This window comes from Pelophylax lessonae (assembly GCF_965119305.1).
Source record: "Pelophylax lessonae genome assembly, chromosome: 2".
Taxonomy (NCBI): domain Eukaryota; kingdom Metazoa; phylum Chordata; class Amphibia; order Anura; family Ranidae; genus Pelophylax; species Pelophylax lessonae.
Window position 1 is genome coordinate 594220764 of NC_138769.1, and position 16168 is coordinate 594236931.

The window sequence follows — 16168 nt, forward strand, 5'->3', positions numbered from 1 at the left end:
GATGGCTCCTTCCTGTTCCAACATGACTGTGAACCAGTGCACAAAGCAAGGAATATGGCAGCAATTTGTGTATGAATTTATTTGTATAGAGCATGACAGAAAACTAAACTTGTACTGATACCCGATAATACAAATCACATGCAGAGTCTGTGTACAGACACTGGAAGGAGTGGAGAGCCCCAGAACTGAGAATTGGAAATAAATAATCTGAAGTGACAGTGGAAAGACCCAGGTGAGTCACCGATGCTATCAGCCAACACTGGCCTGTATTCCTGCACTAGAGGCTTTGGCGAAGGGAGCCATTTGGTTGGATGCTTAATAAGGCTGTTGATTTTTGTAGATTATTAGTAGTTTTTTGGTGGTTATTTTATCAATAAAGGTGTTATAGCAATATCACACTATTGGGACCTCTTTCTTTTCCCTGGAACTGCACCTATCCATTGAGAGAGAAAAAGTGGATGATCCAGCTGGTGATTGACAAGTGGTGCATAATGTAAATTTTAGTGTTCCTATAATACGAATGAGAGGAATAACAATTTGGTGAGTGTGTAGTCTTGCGGGGAGTAGTATTCATGCAGTCATGTGAAGAATGAAGAAGAATTGATTGCATGAAGAGTTTTTTGGACATTATAAATGATTAATTATTAATATGTGGACATTGGGTGTAATTAATATTGCTTGATTATTTTCCTGCTTTTGTATATTATTGTGTGATGCACTGAGGTTATAGCACTACGTTACTTAAATTTGGTAATCAGTTTTTGTTTTTTTGATTTATGATTTATCTCCATATACAGTACGTCACATATCTGCGAGCACCTTCTATGCACTTCCATAATTGATTTTGTATGTCTGTATGTCTGCAACCTTCCGAATTCCTTACATGAAATGACATGACATTTTTGAGAACAAATGAGGCCAATGACAACGTATGACTGTAATTACTGATCTCTCAGTAGACAGAAAAAAAGTGCCTTTTAAAACTAGACTTGTCAAGAAAACCCCATTTCCAAGGTGGCAGTGATCTAATGCTTTTCAATGATGCGCTTTGAAGTTGAATGTTGCAGTAGTAAACTCTTTTATTTTCAAACTGTAGTCTTGAAAAGGGACTTTATCCTTCAACGTCTGCTTCTGTTACTAAAAACAGCAGATACAAATAAGCTCTGTTCTAGGCAACATGTGCATTATTTTAATTTAATTTTAATAACACTAAGGCTCGTCACATCTGTTGCAATCCCCATACAAAACAGTTTTCTAATGTTTTTACTCAATGATGCAATAACTGTGAGATGATAAACAAAATAAAAAATGTAATTGCATATTGAAGACTATCCTTCATATTCTGAATACATAATCTCTTTTTGCTTCATAGAGGATATCACATGGAACATATGGCCTAAAGTTTTCATGAAAAAAAAGATTAAAGCCAGCCACAGACGGTTCAAATCTCAGCCAGTTCAGCAGGAATCCGTAAAGATTCGAACCAATACATGCGCAGGCTGAATGTACCCAAGTTGATCAATTGATCAACTTGGGTACAACCAGCCCATTGGATTTTACATGCGATTATTGCAAGTGGCTGTTATACTTATACTGTCTACTTGTCCCCCCCCCCCCCCCTCTAGCCAGGGGAACACAATGGCTCAGCGAGATAACAAGTGTTAAGTCTGTGTTGATGGGGGAATCAAGCAAATTTCTTTCCTCCAACATGAGTTTGCAGGAAAGGAATTTGCTCTGTCTATGGCCAGCCTTACTCTTCATTTTTAAATGTATTTAGTGCAGCCTTTCTCAGTCAGGGTTCCACCAGAGGTTTATCATGGTTCCTTGATCAGTAAGTGATTTATTCTTCTCAGGTAAGCTACGACTGACATGTTAGCTATCTGTTATGGGGGCATTCTTCCATTGACCCTTAATGAAGAAGTATTGTTTCCACTGACCACAAGTGTATGAGGGTCCTTCACTGATTAGCAGTGTAATGGGGCCTTTCTCAACTGACCATCAATGTGAGGATGTAGTACAAGTTGTACTGTCTGAGAATAGAAGAGAATAAAGGGCTAGCCGACTGCCTTAATGAATACTTCTGTTCAGTTTTTACAGAAGAAAAAGAAGGAGAAGGACCTCCACTTGAAAGGATGACTAATGAATCGTTTGATGCATGTGTCTTTACAGAGGAAGACGTTCTAAGATTGCTGTCTAAAGTGAAGACAAATAAGTCACAGGGTCCTTAGTGGTGAGCTGGCAAAACCATTAACAGATTTATTTAACCAATCTTTAGTAACAGGAGTCGTCCCGGAAGATTGGAAATTGGCAAATGTCGTGCCCATTCACAAGAAAGGTAGTAGGGAGGAATCGAGCAACTATAGACCAGTGAGTCTGACATCAATAGTAGGCAAATTAATGGAAACCCTATTAAAGGATAGGATTGTGGAACATCTTAAATCCCATGGATTGCAAGATGAAAAACAACATGGGTTTACTTCAGGGAGATCATGTCAAACAAATCTTATAGATTTTTTTGACTGGGTGACTAAAATAATAGACGGTGGAGGTGCAGTAGACATTGCATATCTAGATTTTAGTAAGGCTTTTGACACTGTCCCACATAGAAGACTTATCAATAAACTGCAGTCATTGAGCATGGACTCCCATTTTGTTGAGTGGATTAGGCAGTGGCTTAGTGACAGACAACAGAGGGTTGTAGTCAATGGAGAACATTCAGAACAAGGTCATGTTACCAGTGGGGTACCTCAGGGATCTGTACTGGGACCAATTTTGTTTAATATCTTCATAAGTGATATTGCAAAAGGCCTCGATGGTAAGGTTTGTCTTTTTGCTGATGACACAAAGATATGTAACAGGGTTGATGTTCCTGGAGGGAAACGCCAAATGGAAAAGGATTTAGGAAAACTAGAAGAATGGTCAGAACTCTGGCAACTGAAATTTAATGTGGATAAGTGCAAGATAATGCACCTGGGGCGTAAAAACCCAAGGGCAGAATATAGAATATTTGATACAGTCCTGACCTCAGTATCTGAGGAAAGGGATTTAGGAGTAATTATTTCAGAAGACTTAAAAGGTGGGAAGACAATGTAATAGAGCAGCACGAAATGCCAGCAGAATGCTTGGATGTATAGGGAGAGGTATAAGCAGTAGAAAGAGAGAAGTGCTTATGCCGCTGTACAGAACACTGGTGAGACCTCACTTGGAGTATTGTGCGCAGTACTGGAGGCCATATCTCCAGAAGGATATAGATACTCTAGAGAGAGTTCAGAGAAGAGCTACTAAACTAGTACATGGATTGCAGGAAAAAACTTACCAGGAAAGGTTAAAGGACCTTAACATGTATAGCTTGGAAGAAAGAAGAGACAAAGGGGATATGATAGAAACTTTTAAATACATAAAGGGAATCAACTCGGTAAAGGAGGAGAGCATATTTAAAAGAAGAAAAACTATCACAAGAGGACACAGTTTTAAATTAGAGGGGCAAAGGTTTAAAAGTAATATGAGGAAGTATTACTTTACTGAGAGAGTAGTGGATGCATGGAATAACCTTCCTGCAGAAGTGGTAGCTGCAAATACAGTGAAGGAGTTTAAGCATGCATGGGATAGGCATAAGGCTATCCTTCATATAAGATAGGACCAGGGACTATTCATAGGATTCAGATATATTGGGCAGACTAGATGGGCCAAATGGTTCTTATCTGCCGACACATTCTATGTTTCTATGTTTCTATGTTCTTTTATGGCCATTATTGTTTTTTGTTTCATTTACTAAAAAGAATGTTGTTTAAAGTGGCTCTGGGTATCAAACATGGCAATTATGCCACATTCCTTACTCTTTTATTGCTTTGCATATGTACAACTTACTGTTCACACTAATGTTTCAAAGAGCTGTAGATATATTAAATATTAGCAGGTGTTACCTAAGACCTCCACAATGTTATTTCAATGATTACTCCATGTTCAAAAGTTTGAGAAAGGCTTGTTTTTTTGGGGAGTATTTAGGGTAGTTAGGATTATTCAACTTAGTGTCCTTCATATCTGTATATTTCCCTTTTATTTGTGAATTTGGGTGCTGTACCTTGATCATTTTTATTTTATTACTGTTACAATTTCTGTTAAATAAATAAATAAAATAATAATAATAAAAATATTAAGGTTAATAGGAAGCCAATTTTGGCACAAGTACAGGTATAGGGTAGTTTAAAGGAGCCATTTAAAACCCATTGAAACCTTAAAAACCACTTAATTTTACTTTCCTCCTTAAAGTCATATTAAACCCAAAATCAAAAATGCAATATATTGCAGCTTACCAATCATTAGATGTGGTGGCAGCATTAGGTTTCTTTTTTAGGCTTTTTTTCCCCCTCTGTTTTCCCCTGGTGATCTGGCCAGCAGCACTCCTCCTGTGTTCTACAGACACCACCTTGGAGGAAGGAGCACGGGGTGCAGATTTGGACAGCAGCATTTTCAGTTTGTGGGGGGGGGGTGTTAGATGTAGTAGTAGATTTAATTACATTACCAAATTAAAGCCAAACTAAGCTAATAATAATCAGTTACAGCAAAAAGTTTTTTTTTTTACTTTTGGACTAAAGAGTTTACATCATGGGTGTCCAACCTTTTGGCTTCCCTGGGCCACATTGAGTGTAGATAAATTTTCTCGGGCCACATATAAAATAAATACTATAGTTAAGGTATATAAGTAATAAAACGCCGCTGCGCCCTTCCCACACTGCTGCCCCCCCAGCACTAAGTTAACACAACTAGAGGATGATCCCTTCCGAGGCAGCCTCTGCCTACAGTTAGTTGGAAGCCGCTGTGGCCGTGCCCCCGACCCGACTTCCTTCTTCCCCATCAAAAAAAAAAATTGTCAGGGGGCAGTGGGCCGCATTGCCTGCGGCTCTGGGCTGCATGCAGCCCCCGGGCCGCAGGTTGGACATGCCTGGTTTACACAAATAAATAAAAGCTGATCATTTTAAGAAAACCTGTCAGTGTTAAATGGTTTGTCTCATCCATGTAACTGCAAGAGAGCTTGTTCTGTTGACTTACTGGCTGGATCACCAGATGAAAAGACAAATTAAAATACAAGAAAGAAAGCCTAAAAGGAAACTAATGCAGCCATTACAACTAAGAATTGGCAAACTACAGTATAATAGATGTTTGCCTGTAGTTAGACTTTAAGGCTCCTTTCACACATGCGGACCGTTCGTTTCATCAGTTCAGTCACTTTTTTTAAAAAGAAAAAACGGATGAAGTTTCTATCAGTTTTTCATCAGTTTTTTTGTATCCTCCAACTAGAGAACCTAAAGTGGTTGTATTCCTAAAAAAAATTAAAATAAAATAGTCAACCTGATCCTTTAACCTCTTTCGGACCGTACGCCGCAGATATACTGCGGCAGGCTGGCCCTCCTGTGCGAACCGACATAGCCCTACGTCGGTCGCGTGCCTACAGCTAGGGGGCGAGCGCGCCGGCGCGCTCCCGCCCCCACCCGGCAGCGGGAACTCTGATGCATGGGGCTGGCGGCTCCGATTGCCGCCAGCCATCTGCGGTCGCTCACCGCTGAGAGAGAATACCAGCAGGCTTACAGGTCTCTGTGATCATTTCACGAGCCCAACCCCCCATACAGTTAGAAACATGCCCCTAGGTACACATTTAACCCCTTGATCACCCACAGTGTTAACCCCTTCCCTGCCAGTGTCATTATTACAGAAACAGTGCATATTTATAGCACTGATTACTGTAGTAATGTCACTGGTCCTCCCAAAAGTGTTAAAAATGTCAGTTAGAGGGCCAATCTGTCCACCGCAATGTCGCAGTCCTGCTAAAAATCACAGATCCCTGCCATTACTAGTAAAAAAAAATACATACATCTTTCCCGTAGTTAGTAGACGCGATAACTTTTGCGCAAATAGCAGAATGTGAAAAATATATATTTTTTTTTTTTTCAGAATTGTCGCTCTTTTTTTGTTTATAGCGCAAAAAATAAAAATGGTACAGGTGATCAAATACCACCAAAAGAAAGCTCTATTTGTGGAAAAAAAGGACATCAATTTTATTTAGGAAATGCATCGCATGACTGCGCAATTGTCCATTAAAATAACGCAGTGCCGAATTGCAAAAAATGGCCTGGTCATTAAGGGGGAAAATCTTCCGCTCCAAAAGTGGTTAAAGCATGTTACACAGAATAGTGTTTGTGCTGTGTCATTTGACCCTCTCTATGTTATAAAAAATCCTGCCAGTTCCTGTGTCCCCACAACAGTAATCATGGCTGCTGATCCCTGATTACTGTGGTCAGTTTACATGTCTCCGTCAGCCCATTGTTCCCCTCTACCCCCCTCCCTCCCTGCCTGCCAGCTTGGGAGTCCATTAAATTACTATTAAGAAATCCAGTAATCCACTGTGTGCAGTGTGTGTGTTTGTTTAAAACTATTGTGCAAAATACCTTTTTTACAGCGCGACTCTGCTCCTCCCCTCCTGGCTGATGTCAGCAGAGAATCTCGGCCCCCACTGCTGTAGTGCTCGGAGTGGGGAAAGAGAGAGCTGGCAGGTCCTGTGCGGGCCCAGCAGGGCTGTAATTAAGGTATTTTGCAAAATCATTTTAAACAAACACACACACTGCACATTATATCATCCTGTAACAGAGCGGATTGTAGGATTTATATACTGACTTTACAACCACTTTAACCACTTGAGTCCTGGAGCCAATTATTTATACAAAAATGGACCGTTTGTTCATTGACATCCGTTTTTCATTTGATCTGGGTTTTTTTTTTATGGAAACAAAATAGTCCTTTGATCCGTTCCAAAAAAACAGATGTTGACGGAGGTGGATGTAATAGATGTAAGTAAATGATCATCCATTTTTCCATAGAGATGCATTGATGTCCATTTTTCATTCATCAACAGATGAATGAAAAGTGGACAAACAGTGTGCATGTGTGAAAGGGGCCTACGACAGTGAGGGTATGTATGGTTGTATGCATGTATGTATGGTTTCCAAATATGTATGGTCATATCTATATATGTATGGTTTACAAATATAATCAAAGGCCATAACTGTTGCACACAGGTGGATGAATAAGCCATCTTTCTGTTCTCCAAAAAAAGAATAAACACAACAGAGCAAGGTACCAAACTATTTCATACAAAAATGCCCTGTGCCAACAATTTTAATCTGATCAACTAAAGATAGGATTGTGCATGGGGCTGTACAGCTCAGCAGACACTCTCGCACTGCTATACCTCTGATAGCCCTCTGTTCCTCCAAATTACAACTACAATTATATACATAAGTATACATATCTGTAAGATCTGAATGTTGCCAGACCAAAAAAGGCACCTGTCAGGATTTAGAAGATCAAAAGTATTTTGAAATTTGGTTCCATTTTCTGTGCCATGTCTAATCATTCATAAGCATTGTACTTGGAGGAATCTCAGCCTCTGCTTGCTGTCATTTGCAGAAGAAAAGCAGCCAGAGCTTCAGAGTAGACAGTTTAGTTCAGATGTTTATTCTTATATCTGTCGCGGGGATCAGCTGTAAGTAAACAAATCCGCTACTTCGTGACCCCTTTTATTGGCAGGTGCAGGCTGGGGGTTTTACAGTATTGAGCTGGTCATGCAAAAAGCACAAATGCCAGTCATTCATTAATTACTTAGCAATGACAACTTGTTTAGGTCAGTGCCTCCAGCAAGGTGATTGTTCATTTATGTCATTCTGCATTGCCACTGCTTTCTTTTGAGAAAACAGCAACATATTCTGACCATAGACTTTAGCGGGTACTTGGACATGCAGGCACGATCCATCCAACCTCAGGCTAAATTGCGTACACTTGGCTCTGTGTACTTTGTATTGGGAGTATGCTGTCCATGCTGAATTAAAGGGGAGGGGAGGGCTAACAATATTTGGTGGAACAAGTTTTTTCTTTATATCAGATCACGCGTTACTTCTCAGATCATTTGCTTCCCATAAGAACCAGACATTGATGTTTGTGGACACCTACAGACAGGGGATTGTCACCTTATCCAAAGGAAAATAGTCATAGTGTGGGACTCTAATCTCATGTCAATGTTATCTTTGTACAGTAAGAAAAAAGTGTAGTAACCATAGGAACCAAAAAGCTTTATTCAAACAAATTAAATTTTTCATTGAACTGACTTCAGTAAACGTAATTATGCTCGATCCCTACAGGTTACTGAACTTTATACATCATTAATGCTCATCCCACTGCTTTACTGAATAAGAATGTCTGATTTCAAAGATATGAGCTCTTCATCTATAATAGTCTAACTATTTACTGCTCTTTATACTGTGTATGATTGCATTATGCTAGCCATACATGCATTGATTTTTGTTATTGGATTTTACTGAGGTCCCATGAGATGGATGCAGGATTCCTTTCTCCAACTGGCCACACATGTTTTTCTGTTTTCTTGAATGCATAACAATGCAGAAAAAAAAAAACTGATGTTGCAAGAATTTATCATTTGATCAGCTAGAAAAAAAGGAAAATAAATTTACAAGTAGACAAGCCGTTGCCTGTCTTCCCTTCTAAAAAATAATAAAAAAAAAACAATAAAAAGTATTAAAGATTTTCCAATTTGCCCAGTCACTCTATTTCCAATTTGGCAAGAAAGACATCACTTGAAAGTGATTGTAAGTATATTGCGCACACTTTGGTTTTCCCTAGATTTGATGGAAGTACTGAAAAAATGTATCATCTTGAAGGATGAAAGCGTTATGTAAACTATATAATTAACAGTTTAAATAGGTGAGCCCTAGTTATTGCTACTGATGTACAGTACTTGCTAATATTTACATGTTGCATATATAGAACAGAGCTCAACCTATCAGAGTAATGTCTGTATGGGACCAAAAATATGTTCCACTAATAGAAAGTTATTTAGTGAATGCTATAGGTAAAGATTTAGGAAGCAAACAACTTTATTATGAAACTTCAGTTTAAAGCCCCCCGATTTGAACAACACCTGTAGGCTTATTACAAAAGGCAGAAGAAATAGGAAAGGTGTGGAATAACCCGAAGCAAACCAAAATTCATTTTTCATTGGATTACAGCTGTGAGAATAATGAAATATAGTTGTGGATCGAGAGCTGTGGGTTATCACACTTTAAACAATGCCTTTCCCATAAGCATATTATTTTTACAGCCACTGGATCTTTTTTAGGACAGAACTGCAGCATATCTGCAACACAGTAAACAGAGTCTGAAACAGCACTGCGTTCAATATCCTTGTTGAAATGACAATAGCATTGGTAAATCTGATCTAGTTATATAACATGCTTTGGAAATCAGTACAGTGATGCCCAATACATACTGGTAGCAGTGGGCATTGATGCTCAGTATATTTTCATTTTTATGTTTCAGAAGAATAATCAGAACAAAACTCGAAATACATTTTTTGACCAAGCTCTTGGTCTGTCCTTTTAGCAAAGTGCACCGTATGCCTAGCACAGCACTGTGGATTCCCATATTCTAAGATCTATATTAATCAGCAGCATGGTATCATGGTACTCTTTCCTGTATCTAAATTTATCAAGTCTGTGCACTTATTTAATCAGCTATGACAACACTCGAGTCACTCTAGCATACCAAGCATAAAGAACTTTGCCAGACAATCTATTGCATCAAAGACATGATTCTGCTTTCTAGTGTACCTGGGAAATGCTGACTTAGTTAACATCACAGTGTTTAAAATGTAATCCCTTTCCATGAAATATTTGTAAATATTATTGTGTTTCATTAGTTGTGAAGACAGGCTTATATAACTATAGAAAAGCTTCTATTCCTAGTAATGTCATAGAGGCTCAGTTTCTTACAGTTAAACCCTTCTATTCCAGGAATGCCATGCAAAAACAACTTGGCGCCAGACTGCGCTTGGCATTGGTAGATTGTCAGCTCACAATAATGGTGGCACTTACTTGTTTTGTATTATTGCAGACATACTGCCTGCATCACTACCCATCTGGACATGCCCTGATGTAGGGCATGAATGCCATCAATGGTAACCCATGTTTATGTTTACATTCTTCCCAAAGAAAATGTCCAGTCCTATTCTTTAGTCACTACCATACAAAGTGCAGTAACCCAGAAAATCCAGGCTTCGGTTCAGTCTGTTTATTTAAGAATTCTTTTCGATCAGTTGCACTCACTGCACTTTGCAATATTTAATTAAATATGTCCATTTGTATTTTGGCATAGTGCTGATCTTTTATGGAGAACTAAGGTTCAGCCGTGGTCTACATGGATCAAAAGCTTCGTCCAAAGAAGAAAAGTTCTCATCTCCATAGATAATATAGATGTAGCATATTTTTATTTGCACTAATATTCTTATTCCTATTTCACCATGATGGAGATATACACATAATCTAAAAAATCACAGTAAGCAAATACGTTTTGTATCCTTTTCAGTCTTTAACACTCATAAATATATACTACACACACACACACACACAGATATATATATATATATATATATTTGTGTTCTTTGATTAAAATGATTTGTTCTTCTCTCATAACCAATCACCCATAAGTATTAGTCATTTAAACAGAGTGATAAACTGATTTCTTATGCATATTGCACATTAGTGACAGCTACAGGTTAATGAATGATTCTGCCTTTAAATCACTTTGCAGTGCACCCAGCTGAACACAAGTTGAATGCAGTACCATACGCTATAGCCAAAAGCTGAGGGCACGCTTAGAGTTGTAATGTGTAGTCAATTCAGTAATGGGGCAATGTGAAAACAGTCTTTTTATGAGAGAAGTGCGGAGTCAGTCCTGCAATTGCAGCAATGTGAAGTCACTTCAGTGATGGGTCAATGTGGAATTGGTTCAATGTTGGGGACAATATGTAATCAATCTAGTGATGGTTGCAATGTGGGGTCAATCCAACGACATGGGCAATGTGGAGTCAGTCTTGTGATGGGGGTAATGCAGAGTCAAGTGATGGGATAATGTGAAGTTGGTCCAGTGATTGTTGCAATGTGAGGTTAATCCAAAGATGGAGGCAATGGGAAAGCAATCCAGTGATGGGGAGTAATGTGAGGTCACTCCAAGGACAAGGGTAATGTGGAATCAATCCAGTGACAGGGGCAATATGGAGTCAATCTAATGACGGGGCAATGTGGGGTCAATCCAGTGATGGGGGCAATGTGAGGTCAATCCAGTGATGAGGGCAATGTGGAATCAAACCAATGATGGGGGCAATGTGGACCAAATCTAGTCATGGAGGCAATATGTAGTCAGTCCATTTCTGGTTGCAGTGTACAATCAGTCCAGTGATGGGGGCAATGTGAAGTCAGATCAGTGATGGGGCAATATGGGTTCAGGGGTTCAGTGTAGTGATGGGTACAATGTGGGCTCAGTGCAGTTATGGGGGTAATGTGGGCTCAGTGCAGTGATGGGGTAATGTGGGCTCAGTGAAGTGATGGGCACAATGCTGGTTCACTGCAGTGATGGGTACAATGTGGGCTCAGTGCAGTGATAAGTTCATTATAGGCTCAGTGCAGTGATGGGTGCAATATGGGCTCAGTGTAGCGATAGGTACAATGTGAGGTCAGTGCTCCAATGGTTATGATGTGGGATCAGTGCAGCAACTGGTACACTGTGGGCTCTGTCCAGCAATGGGTATACCGTGGGCTCACTGCAGTGATGGGTACAATGTGGGCTCAGTGCAATAATGGGTACAATGTTGGCTCAGTGAAGTGATGAGTACAATGTGGGCTCAGGTCAGTGGTAGGTACAATGTGGGCTCAGGTCAGTGATGAGTACAATATGGGTTCAGGTCAGTGATGGGTATGATGTTGGCTTAGGTCAGTAATGGGTACAATGTGGGTTCAGGTCAGTGATGGGTATAATGTGAGCTCAGATCAGTGAAGGGTACCATGTGGGTTCAGGCCAGTGGTGGGTACAATGTGGGTTCAGGTCAGTGATTGGGAACAATGTGGGTTCAGGTCAGTGATGGGTACCATGTAGGCTCAGGTCAATGATGGATACAATGTGGGTTCAAGTCATTGGTGGGTACAATGTGGATTCAGGTCAGTGGTGGGTACAATGATGGTTCAGGTCAGTGATGGGTTCAATGAGGGTTCAGGTCAGCGATGGGTACAATGTGGGTTTAGGTCAATGATGTGTACAATGTGGGCTCAGGTCAGTGATGAGTACAATGTGGGTTCAGGTCAATGATGGGTAAAGTGTGGGCTCAGGTCAGTGATGGGTACAATGTGAGTTCAGGTCAGTGATGGGTACAATGGGGTCCAGGTCAGTGATGGGTACAATGTGAGCTCAGGTCAGTGATTGGTACAATGTGAGTTCAGGTCAGTGATGAGTACAATGTGGGTTCAGGTCAGTGATTGGTACAATGTGGGTTCAGGTCAGTGATAGGTACAGTGTGGGTTCAGGTCAATGATGGGTACAATGTGAGTTCAGGTCAGTGATGGGTACAATGTGAGCTCAGGTCAGTGATAGGTACAATTTGGGTTCAGGTCAGTGATTGGTACAATGTGGGATCAAGGTCAGTGATGAGTACAGTGTGGGTTCAGGTCAGTGATTGGTATAATGTGGGTGCAGGTCAGTGATGAGTACAATGTGGGCTCAGGTCAGTGATTGGTATAATGTGGGTTCAGGTCAGTGATGGGTACAGTGTGGGTTCAGGTCAGTGATGGGTACAGTGTGGGTTCAGGTCAGTGATTGGTATAATGTGGGTTCAGGTCAGTGATAGGTACAATGTGGGTTCAGGTCAGTAATGGGTACAGTGTGGATTCAGGTCAGTGATTGGTATAATGTGGGTTCAGGGTCAGTGATGGGTACAGTGTGAGTTCAGGTCAGTGATTGGTACAATGTGGGTTTCGGTCAGTGATGAGTACAATGTGGGTTCAGGTCAGTGATTGATACAATGTGGGTTCAGGTCAGTGATGAGTAAGTGTTGATTCAGGTCAGTGATTGATACAATGTGGGTTCAGGTCAGTGATGGGTACAGTATGGGTTCAGGTCAGTGATGGGTACAAGGTGGGTTCAGGTCAGTGATTGGTACAGTGTGGGTTCAGGTCAGTGATGGGTACAGTGTGGGTTCAGGTCAGTGATGGGTACAAGGTGGGTTCAGGTCAGTGATGGGTACAATGTGGGTTCAAGTCAGTGATTGGTACAATGTAGGTTCAGGCCAGTGATGAGTCAGGTCAGTGATGAGTACAGTGTGTGTTCAGGTCAGTGATGGGTACAATGTGGGTTCAGGTCAGTGATGAGTACAATGTGGGTTCAGGTCAGTGATTGGTACAATGTGAGTTCAGGTCAGTGATGGGTACAGCGTTGATTCAAGTAAGTGATGGTTACAATGTTGGTTCAGGTCAGTGATGGGTACAATGTGAGCTCAGGTCAGTGGTTGGCACAATGTGGGTTCAGGGCAGTGATGGGCACAATGTGGATTCAGGTCAGTGATGGGTACAATGTGGGTTCAGGTCAGTGATGGGTACAATGTGGGATCAGGTCAGTGATGGTTACAATGTGGGTTCAAGTCAGTGTTTGGTGCAATGTGAGCTCAGGTGAGTGGTTGGCACAATGTGGGTTCAGGTCAGTGATGGGTAAAATGTGAGCTCAGGTCAGTGATGGGTGCAATGTGAGCTCAGGTCAGTGATTGGTACAATGTGGGATCAGGTCAGTGATGGTTACAATGGGGGTTCAGGTCAGTGTTTGGTACAATGTGAGCTCAGGTGAGTGGTTGGCACAATGTTGGTTCAGGTCAGTGATGGGTAAAATGTGAGCTCAGGTCAGTGATGGGTGCAATGTGAGCTCAGGTCAGTGATTGGTACAATGTGGGATCAGGTCAGTGATTGGTACAATGTGGGTTCAGGTCAGTGTTGGGTACAATGTGGGATCAGGTCAATGATTGGTGCAGTATGCAGGCAGCAGCAGAGGAGAAGCGCACAGTCCTGTACCTGGATGGAGATGAATGGGAGCTCCTCTCTGCAGCCTCCGTGTCGCTGATTGGGACATGTCTGCACAGGTACGCCTCCGCTTTCACTTGCTGAAGATCCCGGGGGAAGCTCCCGGTGCCTCTGTTAGTCCCCGGGGTCCACCGTGGTCCCTGATGATTGGGAGGCTGTGTCCTGTCCTTATCCCCAGATAGTGCTGTAGGATGTAGCGGAGTCCCTGTGTGTGACCTGCTGATCCTGGCAGGCTATGTATGTGTCTGCAGAGTAGAGCACCGCCGATTCACATCACTGGAGAGAGGAGAGGAGGGGAGAGGAGAGGAGGGGAGGGGGGATCAGCACTGATACTGGAGAGATGACAGCAGAGGAGGCAATCATACAATAGGAGAGGAAGAAGAGTGAGAAATAAATAGAGGGACAGACAGAGAACCTATTTCTACAAGAGAGTGCACATGGAGACAAGGAGCAGTGGGTGTGCATTATAGACTCTACAACAAAATATTTATTTGAATTATAATGCACAGTCTTGAACAAGGTTACCATAAAAATGAAAAAAAAATAAAATAAAAATAAAAATCTATATAACATTTTAGGGTCATGTCACATTAGGAGTTTTATAGCATCTATAAATCCCTAGCTATTTCCTATGACTATTTATAGTATGCAAATATAGTAATATTTATAGTATAAAATAGCAGCTGTAGGTATCTGCAATACAGATGTGTGCAGCATTGGATAACAGCTGAAGCTGGTCATTCACCATCCAGATCCAAACACTGCAGACAGTCAATGACTGGAATCACTGTGACATATACCTTTCATTGATTGCAAATTTTTCTAGCAACAACATTGCCATTCACACTATCTGATCAATATGCATTTCAGTGAAAATGATCCAAATGGCAAACAATTCAACATAACTTCCCTTCCAATCAATTTAAACTCCTTTTAGATTCATTCAAGCAAAGTCAATTGGCCATGGTAAAAATTAACAATAATTTTGCATTGCTCAGTAGCACCAAGATGTTTTGGTCATGAATTTAATTGTCTTTTCATTGATCAGATCATGAGATTGGATGGTGAAAACAAAGATGTGATTGTTAACTTAAGATTGTATCTTTCATCTATTTATCAAAATCCACTTCCCCACATATCAATCAAATGGTTGCTCAGCTACAGATTATTACTTTCAGAAGAGAATGATCAGGAAATAAATTGATAATTTACCAAAGCATGTATGGCCACCAAAAGAGTGCAGATCTGTTGCTCCTACACATAACACATTGCTGTTTAAAAAAAAAATATCTCCTGTGACTTGGTCCCTATGCTGGACATACCAAAAGAAATTGGGAGTCAGTTTTAATCATTTTCAACCAGCTTTGGAATGGACCCCTATCTAAACTGAGAAAACAGATTCAGGTGGTAGGATGCAATGATCTGTTCAGTCATTTTTGCACTAGAAAGAGTCAATCCTATAGTGTACATGATAGTATTCATCTGTTATCCCATCTGCTAATACATACAGTGGGGAAAATAATTATTTGATCCCCTGCAGATTTTGTAAGTTTGGCCACTTACAAAGTAATTAAAGGTCTATAATGTTTATCATAGGCGTATTTTAAACGATAGAGACAGAATATAAACCAAACATTCAGAAAAAACACACGATACAACAAATGTTGTAAATTTATTTGCAGTTCATTGAGTAAAATAAGTATTTGATCCCCAAGCAAAACATGACTTGTTACTTGGTGGAGAAACGCTTGTTTGGCAAGCATAAAAACACAACAAGTTCCCCTCCTCAAAAAGGCACATGTACAGGCCCATCTGAACTTTGCTAATGAACATCTAAATGATTCAGAGAAGGAGAAAGTCCTGTGGTCAGATGAGACCAAAATTGAGCTCTTTGGCATTAACGAAACTCATCGTGTTTGGAGGAAGAAAAATGCTGACTTTGACCCCAGCTGCGTAGTGTTGGTTGTCCGCGCCCCGGGGCGAGGCAAATTATATGCGCCCCCTAACCCATGGACCTCTGGTCTGGTCACATGATCACCTGTGTCCGTCAGTGGTGGACGCAGGGGAGAGGAGAGAGCGCTTGACAATAGCCAGTAAAGCCTGAAACGGGGACATCATTCATGGGTTCCCATGTCCCAGCTGTTGTTGGCGGTTGTATGGTCACATACCTTGGAACCCCCAAACCTTGGGTGTTCCATTATGCAAATCTT

General features: G+C 40.9%; 1 protein-coding gene across 2 annotated transcripts in view; it reads right to left on the minus strand.

The window, feature by feature from the left end:
• PDE1B (phosphodiesterase 1B) overlaps window positions 1-14253 on the minus strand; it is a 534903-nt gene extending 520650 nt beyond the window's left edge. The window contains exon 1 of one of the 2 annotated variants that reach the window (XM_082244620.1): window positions 13950-14253. In XM_082244620.1, the coding sequence (XP_082100746.1) occupies window positions 13950-14007 (58 nt within the window). In that variant the 5' untranslated portion in view covers window positions 14008-14253. The remainder of the gene's footprint in view (window positions 1-13949) is intronic. The other variant, XM_082244621.1, reaches the window with a different exon arrangement.
• Between the last annotated feature and the right edge of the window lie 1915 nt (window positions 14254-16168).